Source organism: Diplotaxodon limnothrissa, linkage group LG6, assembly GCF_057381915.1.
Source record: "Diplotaxodon limnothrissa isolate DT_005_m linkage group LG6, D_limnothrissa_male_GT1.1, whole genome shotgun sequence".
In the NCBI taxonomy this organism is placed as follows: domain Eukaryota; kingdom Metazoa; phylum Chordata; class Actinopteri; order Cichliformes; family Cichlidae; genus Diplotaxodon; species Diplotaxodon limnothrissa.
In genome coordinates, this window is record NC_140601.1 from 34,161,700 (window position 1) to 34,185,690 (window position 23,991).

The following is a 23,991-nucleotide window of genomic DNA, read 5'->3' on the forward strand; positions in this document are numbered from 1 at the left end:
CTTGCTCCTTCCATCCAAAATCTCTGTTTGTAACCGATTTAAAGAACTGCAGTACAAAATTTTGCACAATGTGTATATTTCTCCATATATTTATAGTAAGTATAATATGGGAATATCTCCAAACTGTCTCAAGTGTAAGGTCAGAGTGGGCACTAGATTCCACTGCTTGTGGGAATGTGCTATTATTCAGTCATTTTGGAAAGAGGTCTGCGCCAATATTAGTACAGCCATTGGTCATCAGGTGACAGAAAACCCATTAATGTGTATATTGGGATATATTCCTGTCTCACTGGTACAACATGAGCATGTAATTCAGTCACTGTTAATGTTGGCCAGGAAAAGCATTATGTTGAGATGGGTGGGGGCTGAGCCTCCCTCCATTTCTCTATGGAAGTCGCTCATCATTGAAGTTATGACTCTGATCAGGCTGGGACATTATATTGATGGGAGCTCCCGAATTTTTGTTTACAAATGGAAGAGACCACTGGAAGCACTGGGAGTAACCTATAAACTGGATCCTAGAGGACAACAGTTATGGACATAATGTTGTATTATTCTAGTGCTGTGTAGTGTTATTATTTTGGATGTGAACCAGTCTTATATTTGTTGGGGAAAAAAAGTTAAATAAAAGTTTAAAAAAAAAAAACACCATTTACAACCTGAATAGGTGATAAAGCGATAGATCTTTCAGCCCAATTCTACTTTTTCTGCATAATCCTTCATACAAAATGTAATCAAATGGAAAAGTCTCTTTTTAAAACTTGTTGTATTAGTTTTAATCTTTTAACTTTATGCATCAAGCAAAAACTTAATTATACGCAACATTCTCTGACTGGAAGAAATTTGTTTAACATTTAAACCAATTTTCTGCACATTCCAGCACATAAAATAAAATAGTTTTTTGTGTTTACACTCAGTCTTACAAATAGATGCAAGTAAAACACAGCAGAAAATAAATAAAATCAAAGACTAGCGGTCCTGTTGCTCTATTTTCTCTATTATCCGCGAGTTTCTCTGCGTTTCCCATTACGTCGTTGCGCACTCGATGCTTGCTTGGAAGTTTAGGGGGTTTTTTTCGCTGTAAAAAAAAGTTTTCTTCCCACGCACAACGGATGGTAATGTTTTTGTCACTTTTTATGGAATCAAACTCAAAGGTCAGTACTTCCACGCTTTAAACGCTGCACGCTCATATTTTCTCCCGCACTCGATATATTATCCATTGTTGATCTGCATACAGCTGTTGTCACGAACGTCGCACTTGCTTACGTCACTGTCATGAGACATACTCGCAAATTTAAAAAAAAAAAAAAAAAAAAAATCAAAATTTTAGTAACGCAGTAACGCAGCGTACTTACGGGAAAGTAACAGTAATCTAATTACAGTTTTTGCAATAGTAATCCCTTACATTACTCGTTACTTGAAAAGTAATCAGATTACAGTAACGCGTTACTGCCCATCTCCGTCTGTGACACTGTTGATCAACTTAGTTTATCATTTTGGAATTTGTTAATTTTGTAATTGTTAAATATTTAAGTTCAAGTTTTAATGTCAACAGTTTTGCTATTTTTCTTAATTGCAGGTTACAATTTTTTAAAAAAAAATTTTATTAGACATTTTGTCTTTAAGAATTAAGCTAAAATGATTGCAATTTGTCCTGAAGGGGAGGGGTCTAGATCAATATTTCATGGCTATTCATCCACTAAATGTCAAAATATTTTACTCAGAAGGATAAATGTCAACCCCATGGTGGCACTACAGGGTAAATGCCATGTGGTAGGTGGTCTATTGTGTTTATTTCCAGCTCCATCGTTTCATTCTTAGTCTTCTTGGACTAATAGAGTAGCTTTGTATGATTCCCATTTCAAAATAATCCTATATTTATCTTCTTCTGGGCCTCTAGGCAGCTACTCAGTTCAACCTGTGTGTGTGTGTGTGTGTGTGTGTGTGTGTGTGTGTGTGTGTGTGGTCACTCTCCTTTTAAATAGCTTGCCTTCGGAAACTAATTGTCTCAGCAGCAGGTATGTGGGGCTTCTATGCTGACATTACACAGAGCCAAGAAGATCTGTGTTTAGAGCAGCATAATGCTCTTATAATTAACTTTTGGCCCACCGGCTCACCGGGAAGAAAAAAGAAAAAAAAAAAGGGAAGAAAGTAAAAGTGGAGCATCTCTTTGATTAAGTAAAGGGTGATAGATAGAGTGAGGTCTGGCAGTTGAAAGCAGACAAATTCCTTTTAGTATGTGTGCAAGCATGCATCACCTGGTCAATTCCCCTCCTCCTCCTCCCAGGCGATCAGCCATGTCCAGGCCCAGCAGCGCTTGTGTTCTGACCCCTCCGCTGGTTGTTATGGTGACCAACTTGTTGCCCACCAACCAGGTCATACTGCGGCCTCCTGCTAACAGGAACTCTGCGATGGGAGACCTAAGAGAACAGAGGCCAAAATCATCACTCTTGCTGCTTTTTCCAACTCTTTTTCCAAAATATGAGCATTAAAAAAAAATAATAAAAAATTCTTCCAACCTCTTGGGAAGTGCAGAGAAGTTGGAAAATACATATCGGGCCATCATGTCAAGACAAGTCTCTGTGAGCTCTAGGTGGACAGTTTTCAGCCCCTCGTCGGCCTGAGTTACTGCATTTTCATCGGCAGAGCCCAGACTGCATGTGGTGGTTGAGGTGTGCATCCTAAAAGGTGGAAACAAAGAGACAAATAAAGAACAGCAAAAGGTGGAGAAGAGCGAGTTGAAGGTGCAAGCTCCTCGCATATTTAATGTGTAAAGTGCACAGAAACATGCAGGTTCTGATTTATTGGTGCAGAGAAAACTGCAAGAAGAATCACACAATCACTCGTGCTCATGTCCGTGCCTAGATCACATTCATCACAAGCACACATGGAAACGTGCATTCATTTGTTTACAGTTGGGTTCATAAGTATTTGGAAAGGATTACAAATTTTGCATTTTTGCCTCTGTATACCATCACATCGGTACTAAAAGAAAGCAATCAAGATGTTACTCTAGTACCTCAAAATATTGCACTGTTTAGGAACTACAGCCATTGGCTCAGAAGAAAACTTTGGTATCTATTGCTGGGAACTCAGTATGTGGAAAGTTTAATGATTTTAATGCATTCCCCAGCCTTGTACCCAAAGGTTAACAATAAAACGTATGCGTCAAGCCTTACCATAGCCCTAACCAAATCCTAACCTCAACCCTTAAGTTTCAATTAATTGTAGGGCCTTACAACATAAAAACCCCCAGAGATAACTACTGTTATGCTAGGTAAATAAAACTGAGTTATTCCACACTCTCCACTCTTTAACAAGATTATGTGGACATATGAAACTAAAGACAGAGGCAGAATTTATTGATCCAAAGCATTTCACATCATTTATCAAACACCGTGAAGAAATTTTTGACAGTGCAAGCATGTAAATATCCCAGTGGAACAGGGTCACTAGTGTTTATACAGTTTTAACCGTTGATAATAGTAGCAGAAATAAGTCTGATGTGCAGAGTTACATAGTTATAGTATAGAGAGTATGCAAAAAACAGTTGATTGAAAGAAAGCTGAAAGTCTAGACGTCTATCACCTCCTGACGGCTTCACTGTAAGTTGATATGATAATGTAAAGAGGCAAAATTGTGTACACTCACTGTCTAAATATTTACGGACCCAACTTCTTATGCTCAACCACCATATGATGATTACATTTTCTCTAAGTGCACACGCAGAGACACATGCTGGGACAAGTAATACATAGCTTTGCATGCCCTGATACCACACTGATTCTCCTTCTAAATGTAAAAAAGCTCTCTCTGCGAGGGTAAAAGGATCTGTAATATTTTGATGCAGAAAAACCAGCAGGTAGAAGCTACGTGTGACTCGATGTGTTTAACGGTATGTTAATGTTTCCACTGAAGTCAAATCTTTCAATTAGCATTCACTGTGCAGCAGCTTTTTGTATTCACAAGAAGCATTTCTCCGTGCTCTATACAAGAATCAGTTTGGAAGCAAATTTACAGATGTGAACATCAGCTCAAGGGAGATAATGGACGTGTTTTGAAAGCTTGCTGCTTAGAAGTAAACATGCTCAAAATGAGCAATTTACAGCAACACTCCAGCCCATGTTACTTGCCAGATGTTACTTCTCCTCACAGTGGGGAGTATTAAAGACATGCGGACTGTTTTTCAAAGCCAAATTATAAAGAAATGCAAAAATGAAAGAAAACATCAAAGATTAAAACAAGAAAGTAGTGATGCAATGGATTAAAAAAAAGAGAGCAAGAGGTCCTTAGTTTTTTGTTTTCTTTTGTTTTTGTTTAAAGCCTCCATTCTTCTTACCTATAGGTCAAATTTAAATACTCTATGAAGGTTAGGGAAGGTCTAGGCTGGTAGGAATACAACTATATTTTCAGAATTTCAAAGATTTATGTAGAAATAGTGTTTTCACTTTAAATGTATTGAGCATGAAAATATAGGCACACATACAGACTAATACTGGTGCGTAGATCTTTTGTATGAGGCTCAAAGAAATCTCTCAAGTCCCAGAATGTGAATCAGCAACTATTCAATCACATTTTATAACTACTATTCTTCTACTGACGATGACTTATTTTTCATTTCAGTGTTTAATGGACACATACTCCAAAAACATGACCATGACAGACTCACGACTGAAGCAGTACGAGGTTTGCTGCTTTGTCATACCATCACATGCTATTGTACTTCAATTCACTGACATTACCCAATTTAAAGTAAAGAAAAACAAATGTAACCTTATCTAATCCCATACAGTTTTTCCAATGAAAATGTCGCCTTGAAGACTGAAAGCTTTGAATGCGGTCACGTTATGCTAGATGGAGTAAGTGTCCATATGGAGGTGAATTTTAAACCCAGTTCACACAAAAATCAGCTTTGAGAGCAAAAGCAGATTATCAGCCAGTCAACAGTTAAAGCAGGTTAAAGAGAGCAACACTGCAGTTGTTTAGTCCCACTAATTTTGTGTTTGTCGTTGAACATTAAACAGTACTTTTAAGCATATACAAGTACTGAGCTGCTGCTGCCATCTGGTGGCAATACTAGTATGACCTATGACAATCAATTGGTGTGAGCAGCCTCATCTAACAACTGCAATGTTGCATTGTACTTCTTCCAGATGCCCAAGAAAGTCAGCCAAGGACAGATAAGCATATGACGATTAGTGAGGAAGAGTGTTTCTGTGGATGTGCGTGATGTGAATGATGTGTTGATCAAACTGTTAAAAGTTCATCTCAACCCAGCTAGTTCTGAAATCCCGCACTAGGAGATTGCCATGGTCATAGCAGTACAGTGGATGTTTCAGTGGAACAAAACAAAACTAAAATTATGTCAAGCAAGCAAACAAAAGCTGTTGTGTTGCTGTTGCCAGAGTCACTGGTCGAAGAAGCAGATGTGCTCCCAAAGCAAACAGAGGGAGCCAAAGTAGGGGGTTGCAGTTGTTTACAGTGAAGTTTATAAAGATCCCACCACTGCTTTGCACCAGTTCCTTCTGCCATTCATTTGTTGTTAGGCGAATCAAAATCAGTCAGCAATGCACCCAGCACATAAAAGACACATACAAATAAAATCAAACCAAAGCAAAATGTAAGAAACAAACAAACAAAAAAGCAAAATCTGTGTTAGAGCAAAGTGAAAAACATCAATAAAGTGAAAAGATGCTTTCCCACATCTTCAACAAACACTGCATGCAAAAGCAAATCAGAAAAAACAACAACATTGAAACCAGCACAAATATAAACACAGCCCAAAACAAACCAAAAAGGTCGACACATAAACCTTCCTCCAGCATGCACCACCCACTCCAGGTGCCCCTGGCAACAAATCTCCCCAGCAACACCCCCCCAAAGACGGACAATGACCCTAGACCCCATCAATCCCATGAAGAAAGCAGTAAGTGTTTGGGTTGTTATTGGTTTTTGTTTTGTTACCCAGAAGGCTCTTGTCTAACCTGCGGACCGCATGTTCGGAGACGCTGATGCTGCGGGAGCGGAAAGCGTCCATGGCTGAAAGGTCCCTCAGCTCTTTAACTGGAGAGCTGCTGCTATTGGCTACCGCTGCTGCTGCCTTTGCCACTTTTGCTGTCCGCAAGCTGAGTGGTGAGGAGTGTCCATGGCAAAGGGCGAGGGGGATTGGGCCCAAGATGGAGTAACGGTGGCGTTGGGGCAGTGAGAGGACGGGGTCATCGTGAGGGTGGTGGTTTGGGAGTGTGGAGGAAGTGTGGTGTAAAAGTATACCAGGAGACAGCAGGAATCATCACCAGAGAACCAGAGCAACATGAGCAGGTGGATCAGGAGCGCACGCCACACATGGAGAGGGGCAGGGTACAAAGGAGAGGGCCACAAAGGTCAAAGGGCAGCGTCACATGAGGAGGGAGGGATCAGGAGCAATGTAGAAAGGATCCAGGATGACACAACCACCCCCAAAACCACAACCACACCAAACACAGGGGGCAGTGGAGAGGGGGAAGGGTCAAATAAAGGAAAAACAAAACACGGTGAAAATTAACAGCAGTGAACATTATGAATCAGATTACAGGAGAGTGGAGAAAGAAAAAAAAGAGGGTTAAAAAAAATAAAAGGATACACGCCAACTAAACAGAAAACAGAGAAGCTACAGCAGAGGGGGAAACAGCTTCTGCTATTCAGAAAAGAAAATACACAGAAAGTATTCAGGAGAGCAACAAAATAAACATTACTTCACACAGCAGGTTTGTAGAGAAGCCAAGGACTAGTACAGAAGTATAACCGTAGGGATGAACTCAGCACAGGCTTTATGATAGAAGTTAAAACACAAGTGAAACAAAGCTGGATGAAACCAGAGGGTTGAAGCACAGCAGCCTCGGACTGGACCAAATACTAGTTTAGTATCATCACCAAATAATGTATGCATTTTTTATGTATGCAAAGGTAATGTTTGGACACAGTGGAACGTTTGCCAAGAACATTTTAAGAATTAAATTAATTTAAACTTGACATTCTGACCATCATCCTGGTGGAAACTGAGCTGAGGAACTCCAACCTCATTATGAGCAATGAGCAGCACAAGAACTGTGATACCAGAATATGGAAAACTGAAACCATTATGGAAGAATTAATGTTAGCAGAAGCATTTTGGATTACTGTGGAGAGCTGCAACAAGGATTTGCTGTTTTGTTTTTTAATTACCAAGTTAAAAATACTGGAAGGGCTTCATAAAAATCTAAGACAATTTGTTAACACAAATCTAAGAAAAGATGGAAAATTAATAAAAATGCCACAATAAACGTGAGCGTAAAAGTAGAGATCACATTAGGAAAAGAGGAAGATGAATATTATAGTGTCTCTGAAATTCACTGGGTAAACTCTGGTTTAACTGGGATTTCTACACCAAATACTTATTTTTAAAACATGTATTTTTTGTGTATGGCAACATTGGTGTCTCTATTTTCTTAAGACGTCGTCCACAATCAAACACCTGATTAATCAGAAAAAGATTAAATAACTACAATTTTGTAATACGCAATTTTAGTTGCTGACTCAAAAAGAGACAACCACTGGTGTGCCTGAATATTTACCTAGTTGGATATTCACTATTTGAGCTGGATTTTGATTTTTGAAGTGCACATTTCAATTTTTTTTTAGATAAATCAGCGTGTGCAATCACACTTCAGTCTCTCCCTATGATGCTGCCTTAGCAACTTTTCATAGCTCTCTAACAGCATATTTATTTATTGCATTTAGAAAAACATCTATAGACAGAATTATCTCGCCTGTAAATGTCTTGCCCTCCTGCTACTGCCTCCACACTCTCTCCTCCTGCTTTGTTCAGCGTGTGAGAAAACAGCAAGCTACAGCACTCATACCAAACAAAATAATAGACCTATCACTTCTAACTTTCTCACAAAGGAGAGCTGCAGAAAAAGTGTAGTTAAGACACAGAGTAGTCAAGTTTGAGCTTCAGTTCTGCGATGACTCCTTGCAGAATCTACACAGCAGTTGCACTTGTACTTGTGTGCATGTGTGATCTGCATTGCTCTACCCTCACAAGCAAAACTGAGCTGATTAGTTTGGACTTGGCGATAATTACTGAACAAAAGTTACTTTTAAGGAAACTCGGGAAAGAGAACATTTTAGTAGCAACTGAGTTGGGGATTATGACAGCTTTGGAAATAAGAAAAAATAATGATGCCTACATTGACAGAATACTGGCTATTACATTAGCATAGTAAGCAAAGTAAAAACTATCACAGCCTAATGCATTTTGTTAATGGTTTACCATCTTTACATGGTAAAACACTTTACAAGTGGAATGACAACAATCTGTGTCTTTGTAGTTACATTTCTTGGTGGGTACTACAGCATAGCATATGCGGTGGCACAATTTAAAGCAGTATTATTAATTAATGCAAAAAGACCCCTGTTAAGTACCCTTCTCTCTGTGTTACAGTCTAGAGTGTTTTAAAAAGTTACTTTGTACATGTTTTTAAATGTACACTGTTCATGTGTGGACAACCAAACAACATTCACACTTTGTACGAATGAGAATGGCACCTTGCTGAGAAAAGCTTCTTTATCGCTCTGTGTGAAAGATGGCGTGTATTTCTCTTTGTGTACATGTTCTGTGGTCACAAACAGCAGTCAGACGGCACAGTGTGACAGGGGGAGGGACACCCTGTACCTCTTACTCATGCTATTGCTAGGGATGTACTTTTGTGAGATACAGGTAGTGAAAGCAGTACACAAACACCCGAATAATGATATATAATAATCCACAACAAATATAAACTAAATAAAGGCATAATATTATACAGGTGTTTATGCCATTTTGTCCACCGTCTGTATGACAAATGAGGTGACTCTTGGAAAAATACAAAATAAAAATAAGTGGTGGTATAAGAACACATTTTAAAACATAAAAAAAGCATAAACAGATAAAATGAACTAATGATCACCATGGCAACCTGAGAGGTGTCACTGCAACCATCAGTACGAATCATGCTGAGTCCCCTGTTACCTTGGCTACCCCCAACCCTTTACCACAACAGCAGCCACGTGGGCAGCGTGCGGTGCTGCTGGTTTGTACATTACTGCTGGTGACTGACAGTGAAAACACAGTTTACCTCTTGGGTCTCTCATTGAGGCTGGTGCTTCGGGCACGAAACGGACTCTGCTCATGACTGTCATCGAATGGCAGAAGGGCGTTGGAACGCAAACCCTGAAGGAACACAAAGAAAGGAGCCAGATATGCAAAACAAAAGTGGTGACCCAGATTTACAGATGATTACCAGTTGTGCCCCCTCTGCTACAGGTTTCTCAAACTTCACAAGCATCCAGATGCACCTAACTGGACATGTTTCTCCTGAACAGTACAAAAGTTCAATGAAACATCTCTCTGGAGACATTTGAGGTTAAAAGTGTGTTGTGCAGTTACTTAAGCCACCATTGCCAGAGCAAATAAATCCAAGTGAATGCCCAAAAGTGCATTAAGAAGCTGAGACCTCAACTTTTTGCAAAAGAGAAGGGAACAACTATGTGCAATGCAATTCAACACTATCAGAATGCAATGAATAAAAAGTATGAAGTAATAAGTAGAACTGACAAATCCAGTGGAAATATCCAAGGACAATTTAAAAGAATGTTTCAACATATGCTACAATATGCTAATTTGCCTTTTTGTCAAGAGTTCAATTCTCTGTACAATATAAAGCTGCAGCCTGAAGCTGTTAGCTCAGCATAAACACAAAGAGCTGGTCTGTTCTAATGTGAGGGTTATATCTCTGTTGCTTTCCATCTCTTTCTGGAGAAAATACACCAGGGTCACTTTAACATTTTCTCATCTGAGTTTTTATGCTAAGCATAAAAAACAAGTGGAAATGAGGGTGGTGAAAACATTCTAAGCCCACTACTGACAAGAAAGCAATCAAACATAAACGTGTTATCTGATAATTACTGGACATCAAGTTATTCTCAAGAACTGAAGGAAGTCCAGAGAGCCTTGTTTCAGATTGCATAAGAGTTTGTAAAAGTTGTTGCCTTTTAATTAAACTATCGTTAAAAGTCTCTGAAAGGAAGACACTTTCTTTTATAAATGTGTGAGCAAGGACAAGGTCCTTTTCAGCGACATTGATTTCAGTGTAGGAGCTACGCATCTGTACTCTCTCTGTGTATGAGCAGGTGAGTAACAGTAAATTCAGCTTCAGGTTTGAAGGCTCTTTTTTGTCATTCACTGTGGTGTACCTTTGTGATATACTGAACAAAGTCCTTGCGGAAGGGTAGTCTGCAGCGTATGAACCACATGGCAATCACATGGTGGGCCAGGGACACAATGTACTGGTTGAACCTGATGGGATTTGAAGAAATACTCAGATCAGAGTGAGTCTCTGCATCAGGGAATACAAAATGTCACATGTGCTAGGACTTACTTTGAGGGGTTAGTGTAAGGTAGTGAGATGGCAAACACGCTGACATACTGCTCAGCTACAAAGTTGGCATACAGATGGGGAAGGCGCACGAGGGCTGTGAAACACAGTCAAAAAAAAAACAACTGAAGACTTTGGCCTTCAACAATATAAAAGAATACAGGAAAAGAGAAAAGTACTCACTGGAGAGAAACTCGAGCATAGGAGATGCCATGGCAACAGTAGCAGAGATGTGAGTGAGCTTGACGATAAGAGCAGGAAGAAGCTTGATCATGATATCAGGCATCTCCACCGTGCACATTGTAAGGGCCACCACACATTGCTTGGCACAGCGGTAAATGAGCCCAGTCTCGAGGCACTGAACCAGTTCTCTCTGCATATATCAATGAAAGGATGAATGTAATTCCACTTGTATGTTTCCATATACACTCACCAGTCACTACATTTGGTACACCTTGCTACTGCTGGGTTGGACTTTACTTCACCTTCAGAACTGCTTTAATGTGTGGCATATATTCAACAAGGTGCTGGAAAGATTTTGGTTGTTAACATGACAAAATGACAGAAATGCTACAGATTCGTTGCCTGCACATCCATCACTGTTCTATCACCACCACCAAAAGTGCTTTATTGGATTGAGGTCCAGTAACTGAGAACCCCATCTGACACCATTGACAGAGTACAGGATGGATCCATGCTTTCATGTTCTTTATGCAAAAGTCTGACGCTACCATTCAAATGTGTCAGCAAAAATCAAGACTCATCAGACCAGGTGACATTTTGTCAGTCTTCTGTTGTCCGATCTTGATGAACCTGTGCAAATTGTAGGTTCAGTTTCCTGTTATTAGCTAAGTATTGACATCCGCTGCTGTAGACAGCTGTTTCAAGTTTCAACATGCTTTGTAAAACATGGATGTAAGAACTGATATTTAAGTTAATGTTGCCTTCCTATCAAAGCGGTCTCACCATTTTTCTCTGACTTCTTATTTGGACCATTCTCTTTTGATCAGCACTAGCAACAACACCATGTTCAGAGACATTTAAATCGACTGTCTTCCCCACTGTGATGCTCGTTTTGAATTTCAGCTGTCCTCTTGACCAGGACTACAAGCCTAAGTGCATTGAGTCGCTGCCATGTGATTGGCTGATTAGACATTTACATTCACAAGCAGTTGAATGGGTGTCACTAACACTCCATGGACTCAGCGTACACACCATGGAGACTTTGGTGTGTACGTGCATGAATTTTGTTTAAATATGAGTTCTAACAGTAATAGAATGCAAATGTACAACATAGTCAGGCTGCACATGTAATTTGCCAGTTCTGTAATGCAAAGTCTGTCTGGTATATGATTAAGCTAATCTGATCATTCACAGCAAGAAAGTGGGTTTCATGTCCTGCCTTTTCCGGTACTCTCAACAAAACCATGTTATTTCTATCTAAAGCAGAGTACATCCTGTTGTTTGCTGCATGTGAAGACAAGCAACCTGGTTCCAACCTAGTTTTCTCAACATAGCCTAAAGTTGTTTTGTAGATGCTAGCATAAAACTTATCATAGTATCCTGTGAGAAATAGCACAGAAGGTGTTTGATTTCTGCAGACTAGTCTTTGTACCTGTCTTGACTGCTCCAAGTAGTTGTGGTAGGAGGTAATTGCTGTAAGAACGGGAATCACTGCCAGCTGAACATCTGTGCGAGAAAACCCCTCTGGAGTCTTTTTCAATCGCTCTGAGATGAGACGATCTGTCACCTACACACGCAGAAGAGATCAATAAAGATTGAATTCACTCACAACATAATATCCAGTGTATGGATCTGTATTTATGTGCATAAAGTCAGGCTACCATGCAGCAGAGTGTAGAACACAGCTGATCTAAGTTGCATGGTGATGTGAGCAGCAACACTTTGTACTGCAGCATCCATGGCAGCTTGTCAAGAACCAGCTTCAGCACCTTCCAATCCGTCTCCTGTAAGAGAGATAAATCATATCCGAACCTTTTACAGATAAAAGGGAAGTCACTGCAATTATCGGTCACTGCTTCTGCATTCTAACAGCTGCAATGCCTATGATTTAATTCTGATATGAATTCAATACTGTCTGCCAATCAGAAAAGAAACCTGACTTAAAAAGACGAGCTAAATGGGCTTGTTCCAGGGGGGTGCATCTAGCCCCAGTGTAAGATATCTAAGGATTACTCTGAACTTAAAATGTATAGCAACTCTAGTTGAGTCTAAGAATAAAGATACAAAACTAGGCATGAGGCCAACTGTTTAACCACAGAACGTATATATGAACTGTGCAATGCTGTTTGATACAATAATTATTGTGTGTACCATCTTGAGGCACTGCAGGAGGACACTGAAGGCAGGCGAATAGGAAAGGTAGGCTGAGCGTGTTGAGGCTGCTGAACTGGGAGGAGCAGCAGGAGGAGCAGGGCTGCCAGCAGGAGGAGAGGTTGAACCTGCTGGCTTCTTTTCACCAACACGTTTCTCTGGTTCCCTGAAAAACAACAAGAACAAAAGCAAGTGACACAATGTTAGAGAGCTGTCAGTAAGCTCAATACCTTTAGTAAAGGAAATGTTTGTGTTCTCACCCTATATCACAGTAGCAATAAGGGCTGAATCTCATGACACCATCTTTGTTTGGGACCCCAAGACGGTGAAGAGAGTCTGCACGCATCATGAGGAAGAAGTCAAACACCTGAGAAGAAAAAGGAGGAATCAACAAAGAAATGATGTAATAAGAGGTAAAAACATTTGAGCAGTGACAGATCACCTACCTTTAGTCTAATAGTGGAGGCGATAGTTGAACAGTACTTGTTCTTGTAATGAAGCTGCAGGTGGCTGATAAGCAACTCATAAACACGACTCGCATGGCTGGCTGGCAGACTGTAAAGTTTGCTCTGTCAGAAGAAAAAGGATAACATGTTATCACCAGGTAAAATATAATAAATATTTAGTTTATTTGATAAACCTTGATAATCTTAGTTTTGCTAGCTTAATGAAAGTCTTAGGCAGCATGCAACATTTCATATCAATTTAACACACTATAAATAGTTCACTTCTAATAGTTTGTTTTGTTTTTTTTCTTCCATCTCATGACCCTTACCATGTACCTAACAGTTGGCTAAGTATCATGAAATGCAAGCACATGACACCACACTGGCAAAAATATCCAACATTACAAAACAGTAATTACAGACACAACATAATTACAGACTTTGCAGAGTGGTCACCAAGAAGGCTGAAATCTATCGTCATCAACAGTTAATGATTAGAGCTTAATTATGGGATTAATAACTGCCGGGCCAGAACAAGAAGCAAGTCTTGAGTCTGAGCGATTATGTTTAAGATTTTATAAACTTCACACATTGTTCCAAGGATCGATTTTTATTGTAAATCAACTTTGTTTAAGAAAATACAACATTTGTATTAGTCCGTAGATAAATCATGTTTTGCTGTCCAGGTATATACATCAATTTACATTCGATTTATATTAATGAAATTGGATGACACCTGAGAAGCTGACAGGCAGGTCTGTTAAGCTTGCGACATTAAGCATTAGTTTAGTCTTTCCATCATTAAAAGTTTTAGCTGCTAACTCATTTCATTAAGAGGATTTTTTTAAGTTACGTAAGCAGCAGCTAGCACTAGTTGGAAAAAAAAAAAGTTTTCCTTTAATACATTTTTAGGCCAGAGAGGGCAGTCGATAGGTATGTGTCAGATAACCAGGTCAGAGTACAGTCACTGCAGCATGACAGCAATGCAAAGACGCAGTGAGGCAACATAACAAAAACTGTTTTGGGTTTGGTTAATTTGGACAAATTAATTGTCCAATTTTTTGTTTGTGAATTACATTTTCTTTGCTTGTTATATTCTCAGCGTTTTGTGCCATAAAGAGATCTTTGAGCTCTTAATGGTAAAATGTCGCCAAATAAAATGACATTTACAGTCTGACAGCAGTCAACAAAGCCAATTTTAGTCCATTTTAATGTGTATTGAACTGTTCTGGGGGGAGGGGGATTTCTCCATTGATTGATGTCATTTGATGCCCTACATTGTGATAAGTCACTGTGGAAGAAACTATGTCTTAATATTCTATTTTAACTCACCCACAACTCTTCACATCTACTACTTTTATGTATACCTGCAGGATTTCAAGCAGGCCCAGAATAGCAGTCCTGACGTCCTCCATAGGAGACTCTGCTGTGGGGTCTCTCTCAGAAACCTCTAGGGGCCCTGAACACACCAGAGAGCGGCTAGACACCTAAAAAATAATTATAAAATGGAGAGAAGTAATGACATTGTGACAGAAATGGGGCGGTTTTGTGTGATTGCATGTACTCTTTTTGTACCCGTTCAATGATGTCCAGCAGGCTGGTGAAGTGGTGCGTGTTGCAGCCCTCAGCGAGGTCTACTAATAGCTGAGTAGCCTGTTTTCTAACTGCCAAGTCCCGGTCTTCAGCAATCCCACTGAGCTGGGGAATCACCACCATTTCAATCAACTCATCCTGGAGAAAAAATAGAAAATAAGCAAAGAACACAAAAAGGAAAAGTATGATTTTTTTGAAAATCATAAACGGAGCTTGTACAAATGTGTCAAACATTTGTACAAGCTCCGTTTCAAAAATAAATTGCATGTAAATAAATTTTGGGAGGCTCAGAAGTATGTCAGCATCTGAGTGGTGCTTGCTACTATCGAAATATCTTCTTCAGTAAAAATTGGAACTATGGCAAGAGAAATGCACCAGAAGCTTTTCAGTCTGGACAGCGGACTGGAATTACACAGGTTTCTGATGTGAGCGTGTATGAGAGAGCACAGACCTCATAGAGCTGCCGGTTGGTACTGAGAACGAAGGACAGGATATGAAGCACTTTGATTCTTATCACACTGCGAGTCTCGTTCCTTTCACAGAGCAAAAGGGTGAGATAACAGAAAGGGACAGCGGAGATTAAGATACTTCAGAGATAGAACAAGAACGAGATCGAACATCACAAGGATAATACTATAACCTCCCTGAGATATATACGTGTGTCAGTGTGTGTGTCCTACCTGAAGAATTTCTCCATGAGCCGGTGAAGGCTCTGAATCCAGCCTTCTTTAGCAGGCTGGATAGACTGAGCCCTGTAGGAGATAAGTGTCAGCACTGATGCATCCTGCAAAAGATAAGATTCAGATTAGTGGGGGGGGGGGCAACGCAGTGTAAGAGGTCTAAATTACAACAAAAGTTGGAGGAGGACAGAAGATAATCAAAGCACTAACTGGTCTTTTATCAGCACATTTCTCCACCAGGCTGAAAAACTTCTCAGTGGAGCCGTGGTAACCGTTTTGTTCATAAAGCTCTTCCACGGTGGTCAACAGTTCATAAACAATGGCCTTTAGTTCCGCACTGCCTATTGTCTGTGAAAACAAGAGGCACACCACTTGGTCAAGCTAGAACCATTACTTTTTATTCTGTATACTCAACCAGATAAAAACATAAAAATTAAAAACTACAGCTCTGCATATTTAATTTGGAAAAAGTCCTTCCTAAAACAAGCCCAAATGGGATTTGGGTCTCCAGCTGGAATCAAACAACAACAACAAAGGTGTTAACTACTACACTATGAAGCATGGTCAATCACAAGTGAAATATATTTTCAAGAACCTGAATCTGTTGCAACAGTCGCTCTATGATGCCGAGTAGGATGTCCCATGTGACCACTTGTAGCTCTTTACCGTACTTTTTGATGAGTCTTGTTATTGAAAGAACAATTTCGTAGGAGACCACCTCGTTGGCACATGACATGGCCTGAGGGACAGAAATAAAAGTCACTTATTCAGCACAGTCATCATATCAAGTGCAGTCATTTTACCCCCGTATAATCTTTCAACCTCAGGTTTGATCTAAACACATGGCAACAACTTAAAGTTTGACTACATCCTGCATGAAAGAAAATATCTGTATGACTTTGAACACAAAAGTGAAAATCTATGCCACGGGTTTGGAAGTCAGACAGTCTGTTCTTTTCACCCTATTGTGCAGATTTCCAGCTCCATATTTTTGATGCAAAGCAAAGCTATTCTATATTAGAGCATCTTTGTGTCAAAATTATCCTCATTTATCTTACAATGGACCTTTTTGCAGCTCCTCTTTTGTCCGCTGTCTAAAACAAGCAATTTTAGGCCTCATTCAATCCAGAAGCACAAAAAAAGTTTCATAATTCTTTGATTTTTTTTTTTTTAATGAATTCTTAACAATAATAAAGCCACAAAGTGGAATATTATCCCGAATTTAAAACCACTTCTTTAAGCCAATTTTCTACTTACTGGCTCCTCCTTGCAATCAAAAACATTTGAAAACCATGTGAGTGGGGTTGCTGTGCTCACAGACAGAGCCCTGTGCTTGAAATGACCACAAGAACGACTAGCGATGGGAATCAAGAACAAGTTCTTGTACACAACAAGTTCCGAGTAGCCCAGTTCCCTGGAACTGTTAGTCTGCTTGCCTATCGAGCCCGCTTATCGGTTCCACTTGCACTACAATCAGCCAATTTGTTTGCGGGTCGGAGGTGGAAGATGGTGGCACAGTCTACAGCATGGATATGAACATTCGTTTTATTGCACAAAATGACGAGGACATGATAGTAAAGTGGAAACTGCATCAGAGACAGAAACTGCAGTATTATGCTGGTAGCACAATTTTGGCTCATTGCAAGCATCTACAGAGACCGCAGCATGCTAACACTAAGCTAGCCAAACACCATGCTAACACCAAGTTAGATACCTAAATAGTAAGAGAAAGATCAAATGTGAGTCCTTATTAGGATAGGGATTTGTGTTGGTGTTTGGGGCTGAAGCCTCAGGTTTATATAGTTAAATAGTAATTATGAGAGTGTGTTTCAGCTATTTTACAGAGTAACATGAAAGTAATATAGGAGTATAATGAATTACTTTCTCTTTGGGGTAATTAAGTACCATACTGCATTACAAAAAAGTGTTCTGTGAAACCTTTTTTTTAGTAATGCTCCAACCTTGATCACAACAAAAATGGGAAATACCTCCAACATGAGCATACATTTGACTCACAGCATGCAATTAATTTGCATGAATGTAATGTCTTTGATACGCTGCACAGCAATGGTGGTCACTCTCAAAGTGGACCCAGTGAGAACTCAATGAGCAAATTCTTATAAATTCCCATCCTTTTTAAGGAAATTTGCTCTGAATGACATTTCACAGATTTAAGACCAGGGGAGCAGAAAATAAGTAAAAGTATAATAAGTCCTTATAAAACATTAAGAACTCCAGTGTGCAAGAGAGGCTTACCACCATAAAATCCTATCAGTTAAATTTTTGATTATGAGATGTGGACTTGACCCTCAGTATTATAATCTCATTGCAAAACTGCATGTATATTTATGTGAGTTACCTTGTAGAAAGATGGCAGAACAAGCGTCGGTGTATTTTTGAGTGCAGGCAGTCTGTGTGCGCCCCAAAGCGCCATTCCAACAAAGAAAACTGCTCCTCTTAACAACGGTGCATCCTCCATATACACCCTGGTGGAGGGACAGATCAAAGAAGAACTGCACCATACCTCCAAACTTATATATGCTCATTCACACAAAGTCAGAAATATTGTATATTTAACCAATAATACCTTTCCTCCATAATGCGACACATGGTGTAAATTGCACTATGGCCGAGGTGAGTCCCCAAAACCTTTCTCATTAACTGAAGAACCAGAGAGCAAAACAAAGCGTAGGGACAACAAACGGCACAGAGGAGGACACAGTTATGAATTATGTCCCTTCAAATCATAGACTTCAAACAAGAGGCAGAATTGTATATATGCAGGTGTGTTCTTGCCTCACCTTCCAACAGGACTCGCAAAACTCTTTGACGTTGACCGTACGGCAGAGTGTGATTATGAAAACGGTTAAAGAGTCGGAGGGCAGGCAGTTGTAACACACAACTGCATCGAGCACTTGCAGAGCCACCTGGAAAAATACAAAGGTTGGAAATACTAGTGACCACCAGCGCTACAAAACAGTCTGAGGTTCACAAATCAAAAAATATGGTAGGGTTTGTCTAAATGGTAGGTTTAACTGAAGCTAATGATTGTGATTTACTCAAAAACATTTACTTTAATACATCAGATTAAAACCATCTCTAGCTTTGGCGTACAGAGTTTTCACATATAATAAATATATGGACACTGGACAGTTATTCAGTAATTTTTCTTAAACCTGCAGGTTCGTGAAGGGCCTGTTATGTATTTACTAAACAAAAACTGCACCTTCTTTTGAAGAGGAATCATAAACATGTCGTGCAAAGGCCATTACACACTGAGGGTGTTGCAAAAAAAAAACTGTTGCAAAGTTTTTGTGAAAAATTCCTCCTCAAACTGCAAAAAAAAAACCCAAAAAAAACCCAAAAGACTGACGAAAAAATAAATAAAGTGAAATTGGCATCAATGTTGATCCTAATGTTTCTAAACCAGAAAAAGAAGAAACTGAGCAGCAACAAGGAAATTTGAATGTTTTGCTCCAGAGATTAAAACAGTATCACGACCGCTTTTCTACATATTTCAGGATGTCAGTGGGGCAGTTTGAGCTTTTGTTGGCACACTTGGAAACACGTCTGAGGAGGCAGAGAAATACTTTCAGGAGTAAATTGATCTTGAATAGCATCAAACTGTGTCTCTTAGGTAAAACAGTACTCTTTCACCATTTCCATGCTACAAGTGTCCATCTTGCCAAATGCAGTGGTTTAAGCGGTCAGATGTGTTTATTTGCAACTGGGAAAAAAAAAAAAGTCCCCAAAAATATTTTTAACATGCAAAATGTTTGCACAAATGTTTGCTGTCCAGTGTGTAAAAACCTTTAACTGTCAAGTAATTTGAAATACCAACCTCAATATCAGTCGAAGACGTCGTTCTGTTGCACAGCAGGCAAATTTTCCTGCAGAGAGCACAGAAGAACGAGTAGGAAAAAGAGACACTGAGACCAATTGCTGAGTAAGAGAGAATCATTGTGTGTGTGTGTGGATTTCTCTGACTCACTGGACCATGATGGAAACATTTTGGTCCAAGTAGCAGCTATTGAATTTCACCAGATTAACAAGAACATGGAGAAAGTCAGATGTAAGGCCTATATCCATCCACAGGAGGACAAAGCGTGCTGAGAGAGGAAAGCAAATAACATAGAAAGAAAAAAAAAATTCATGTGAAAAGTATTAATGCAGGTCAATACACTATGGCAAATAAAACTATTCACAGTAGTATAAACACAACAGTTAAAAATACTACTAAAAAAGTAGCTCAAATAAGGCTGAATATATGATGTCACATTTCTCAGATAATACTGGGATCAAACTATCTTGGATGTGGGTATTTGTCCTATGAAAGGTTTCCCTACCACCTTTGAAAAAAAAATAAATCCTGAAAGAAACAGTTGAGGGTATTGTGTGCGGAAAAAAGAGCTATTATTAGAATTTAAAAAAAAACCATTGTCATCATTGTACCCGAAATGAAAAACAACTGATTAAAAAAAAGAAAGCAAACTGTTGTATTACATAATATCAATAGAGTCAATGCACAAAAAGGGAACAGTGAACACGAGTTGAACCTAATCAGCTGAGGTGTGACACAGCCAGAAATTTATCAGTGATTAATAGTGGTTACTTCAAAGCTGATGTTTTGCTTTATTCAGAATTCCTTATATTTATTTTCCAGATTTGTTTTTTTTAAATGCACAAACACAAATATTGCAACTGATAAAGAAAGAGGATTAGTCTGTTTTTACCTATGTCCTCTTCCAGGTATGTGATATCCTTTCCATTCTCTGTTAAAGCCTTAAACACCTCCAGTCTGTCAGAAAGGTCTTCATTGCACGGCTGGTAGTCTCTGATTACCTTGAAAAAGTAGGCTCTCAGAGGGCCGAGTCGCTCACCCTTCACACAAAAAGACTTTTTTTTAAAAACAAAAAACATACAGAAGCTTTTTGCATGTGTCTGTGTGTATGTTGTGTTTTTATACCTGCCCCTGTATAATGGCCCTGAGCAGCTGCAGGACAGCATGTCTGGCCTCTGGTGGCTGCTCTGGAGTCAGCATGTCTTCCACATTTTTCCATACAGCCTCCACTGCATGCTGAACAACATATACACTCAGATTTTAACAAATAAAGAAGACTGCGTACTGTTCACCAAACAACGACAAAAATGGACCGCAGTCAGCAGACTCACCTCCTCAAACTTTTTCATTTTGGCAAGCTCACAGATGTGGTTCATAGTGCGAACACGGTTGCTCAGACCGCAATCTGGGTGGAGCTCCTGAAACGCACCAAAGCAAAAAAATACGTCAAACAATGGAAGATATGCTGGGAAAAGAATGGGAGACATTCAGTGAACATGCACAGACACTCAGTCGCTTCTGCAGACCTTGATGATGTCAGCCGTAATGATAAACTCGGAGGGTTTAGTGTCACTCTGTTTGTTCGGAGGACGCTGTGTACCGAGCCCAAAGATCCCCTTCACCTTGTCCTTGAGACTCTCCTTGCTTGGTTGTTTATTCATGGCCCAGCCTGAAAGGGTGATGCACAATACAGGCGAGGGACTGGCAGCTGCCTGTCACGGAACCAGACACAGAGCAAGTCACACCTTTTTTCCCCCCTTTAAGCTTATTAGTTAATCATTTCCTGTGGATTCTAAATGTGGATTCATATGTCATTCACTGCTGATAACATAAATGCCACCCCCCCACCTCCACCTAACTAATATTATTATGGAAATGTGTAAACCTTCCTTCAATAGATTAATGTATTGCCAGGTATAGAAATTACAGTTGAGGTAAACAACATGCATGGGACAAAAAGAACATGGGAGCACAGTTTAGCTTTGCAAAGTAGCATCAGTACAAATCATAGCATTTCTTGAACAGATGAGACCAAAGTGGAGCTGTTTGGCCATAATGTACACCCATGCACATGTTGGAAAAAAACAAAAACAAAACAAACATAGCATATTAGTACTTAACACCACCTGTCAGCACAGTGGTGGACAGCTGATGATTTGTGCTTGTTTTGCAGCTATGAGACCTGGACACCTGTCACTCTTTGGTGTACAGAGAAGTTCATGGTTGGCTCAAAGTATTCTAGAGGCAATCTTGAGGCCATCTAACTGACAGCAGAAGCTTGGCCCAAATTGGGTCATGCAAAAAGACAATGAGTCCAAATACACCTGTAAATCTACCAAACAAAAAATGGCTGAAAAAGAAAAGAATTAAAGTGCTGCAAGTCCAGACCTCAGCCCAGTTGAAATGCTGTAGAAGGACTTTAAGAGTGGCTTTACTAGCTACTGAAAAATTATATATACTTACTACTCACATGAGTCTGTAGAGTCGTGTGATAACCCTTTCACGTGACTGTATATACATTGAGAATTAGTACAGATTTACACATGGCACTGTCCATCTGTCCTGTCAGCTTTGTGCCGGCTAACTGTTCTACAGTCCTCTGATGAAAACCTAAAAAAATAAGCTTAAACATTTCAGTTATTCCCTATTAATAACTTCTTTTTGCTTCCTCGCCACAAAAATGGTAACACCAAAAATACATATAACAAATAGTTATTTTAAAAATCAGCACTGGGCCATAACTTCACAACCAGTAGATTACCAACAGTAACCTGTCAGCATATTTTTAAACTGTCTAAGCTGGAGCTGGGCTCTGGAAACTGTTCAGACCAGATATAATGAGGTGTATTAAGTCAAGTCATATTTCAAGTGAAAAAGTCCATCTTGGAAAGTAAAATGAAGGTTAACACATGGGTTAAACAGTGGATTTTCACCTGTTAGCACAAGGTTAAAAACACAAGTGAGGTCAAAAGGCCAAAAAGACTTATTTTTAGCTTATATGAAGTCTGTGCTTAGCAGGTGGAGAAGCTGATAATAAGAGATTGCTAAACGACTCCAGTTTATCCATGTCCATATCTGTAATGAAGTGTGTTTTATATTTCTTTAAAGGGTTGCATATTATTGTACTGTGCATGTGAGCTTAGACCATACAACAGCAAAATAAACTTGAGCAACAAGTTTATGACATTACAGGTGGGTCCACATAGCACTACAAGCCACTGTTTAAGCAGGAGTAAAGTTTGACACTGCAGCCTGTAAATATGTAAACCCATGGGGCACGTTTAAAGAATTTGCTGTCATGTGGACTTGACAGAGATAGAGGGGAGGGGAGGGGAGGTGAGCAGACGGACAACGGCTGGTCTGTTTCAGTCCAACACCAGCAGCAACAACAACAGCAGCAGCAGCAACGGTGCAAGGTAGGCTCGAACCAGAGTTGATATATCTGCGGATACAAGTCAGCCTAAACACTTCATATCAGCACAAACGTAGTGTGGCGTTGCTAAACCCTCTCAGCTTCGGTTCACAGTGGTTGTAATAAGCTAGCATTTCTCTGTTGTGGCACTGCCCCTCCTACCCCCGGCCACCTTCTCCCCCTCTCATCTCACCTCAGTGAAGTTGAGTCGGTTTTGGTTTCATTCAGTCGCTGCTTCGTCAGATTGCAGCCAGCCGAGCCGCCCGCTTCTGTGCATTGATATAACTCTGTCTTAGCAGCCGAAGGCTCGCTCCCAGCACCCCTACTCCTCAACCGGATGACACACTAATGCTCTGACAGTGGGACTTCCTACAAAAACACGTTTGCCGCACTGCCTCGCGGGAAATGTATTTTTTAATGGCAGACTAAATACGAAGTATGCTAGTCCGTTTGTTAGCAGTATGAGTTTTTGTGTTGTGGCACAAGCGGGAAAGCATAACATCTACAAAGAAGTAAAGCGCAGGTAAAGTTTCCTATAGACTATATAAAAGTGTTTAGCCGTCAAAATTTAGCATAAAGTAAGACGGTTTTAGCTGTTAAGCTAGCAGCTAGCTTACCGTGCTGCTGTTAGTGAAGTTGGTTCCTTTTTGACGCTACAAGCTGCAATGTGGCCAGGGGTCCTGTGAGTGGCGCTTATGGACAAGGTAATACAAATATTTTTATTTTTGGGCTCTGGACAAAAAAAAAAACACACACACACAAAAGAACCTGGCTATATTTCTAGGACAGAAGTTGGACTACCACAAGAAATTCTCTAATATTTGGCGAATACAACTAGCAGCTTCCATTAACCCTACTGTGATAATCGGTTCTCAAACTTATCAAAATATAGACACCATGACAGGATCGGCTCCACACTGATGGTAAAGTGGTACCTTTGGGTCAAAGGCACTGCTCTAAACACTCTCTTTCAGTCCATCCAGCTGTTCAAACCTTCTGTTTGTGAGGGGCAGCCAATCAGAGGAAGGTTGGCTTAAAAGAGAGTAAAGGAAGATTATCAAGACCCAGTATAAGATAAATAAGGATTATGTTTCATTTGTCACTCATGTAAAGCCACATAAAGCTTAGTATGGTCTAAGAAAAAAACATGGATTTGGAAATGAGCAGATTTTGTAAGTTATCATTATTATTATTATTATTATTATTATTATTATGCAGTCCTGAATAAAATGTAATTATTTAGTGACTCTCT

At 39.7% G+C, this 23,991-nt stretch overlaps 1 protein-coding gene across 4 annotated transcripts in view; it reads right to left on the reverse strand.

Annotated features, from left to right (window-relative positions):
* The window catches only part of tsc2 (TSC complex subunit 2), a 33,384-nt gene extending 9,999 nt beyond the window's left edge, over window positions 1-23,385 (reverse strand). For 2 of the 4 annotated variants that reach the window (XM_085355084.1, XM_085355082.1), the window contains exons 1-28: window positions 22,933-23,072; window positions 20,854-21,039; window positions 20,659-20,745; window positions 20,453-20,563; window positions 20,220-20,367; window positions 19,478-19,595; window positions 19,328-19,376; window positions 18,288-18,413; window positions 18,074-18,147; window positions 17,846-17,972; window positions 16,082-16,225; window positions 15,697-15,834; window positions 15,487-15,590; window positions 15,258-15,339; window positions 14,789-14,944; window positions 14,581-14,700; window positions 13,214-13,336; window positions 13,028-13,134; window positions 12,768-12,933; window positions 12,278-12,400; window positions 12,049-12,183; window positions 10,617-10,806; window positions 10,437-10,530; window positions 10,252-10,354; window positions 9,135-9,229; window positions 5,985-6,125; window positions 2,520-2,681; window positions 2,259-2,420 (exon numbers count right to left, since the gene is read on the reverse strand). In XM_085355084.1, coding sequence (XP_085211210.1) covers window positions 2,259-2,420; window positions 2,520-2,681; window positions 5,985-6,125; window positions 9,135-9,229; window positions 10,252-10,354; window positions 10,437-10,530; window positions 10,617-10,806; window positions 12,049-12,183; window positions 12,278-12,400; window positions 12,768-12,933; window positions 13,028-13,134; window positions 13,214-13,336; window positions 14,581-14,700; window positions 14,789-14,944; window positions 15,258-15,339; window positions 15,487-15,590; window positions 15,697-15,834; window positions 16,082-16,225; window positions 17,846-17,972; window positions 18,074-18,147; window positions 18,288-18,413; window positions 19,328-19,376; window positions 19,478-19,595; window positions 20,220-20,367; window positions 20,453-20,563; window positions 20,659-20,745; window positions 20,854-20,988 — 3,320 coding nt within the window. In that variant the 5' untranslated portion in view covers window positions 20,989-21,039; window positions 22,933-23,072. Of the gene's footprint in view, window positions 1-2,258; window positions 2,421-2,519; window positions 2,682-5,984; window positions 6,126-9,134; window positions 9,230-10,251; window positions 10,355-10,436; window positions 10,531-10,616; window positions 10,807-12,048; window positions 12,184-12,277; window positions 12,401-12,767; window positions 12,934-13,027; window positions 13,135-13,213; window positions 13,337-14,580; window positions 14,701-14,788; window positions 14,945-15,257; window positions 15,340-15,486; window positions 15,591-15,696; window positions 15,835-16,081; window positions 16,226-17,845; window positions 17,973-18,073; window positions 18,148-18,287; window positions 18,414-19,327; window positions 19,377-19,477; window positions 19,596-20,219; window positions 20,368-20,452; window positions 20,564-20,658; window positions 20,746-20,853; window positions 21,040-22,932; window positions 23,073-23,356 lie in introns of those variants that run through there. The other 2 variants (XM_085355083.1, XM_085355085.1) reach the window with 2 other exon arrangements.
* Between the last annotated feature and the right edge of the window lie 606 nt (window positions 23,386-23,991).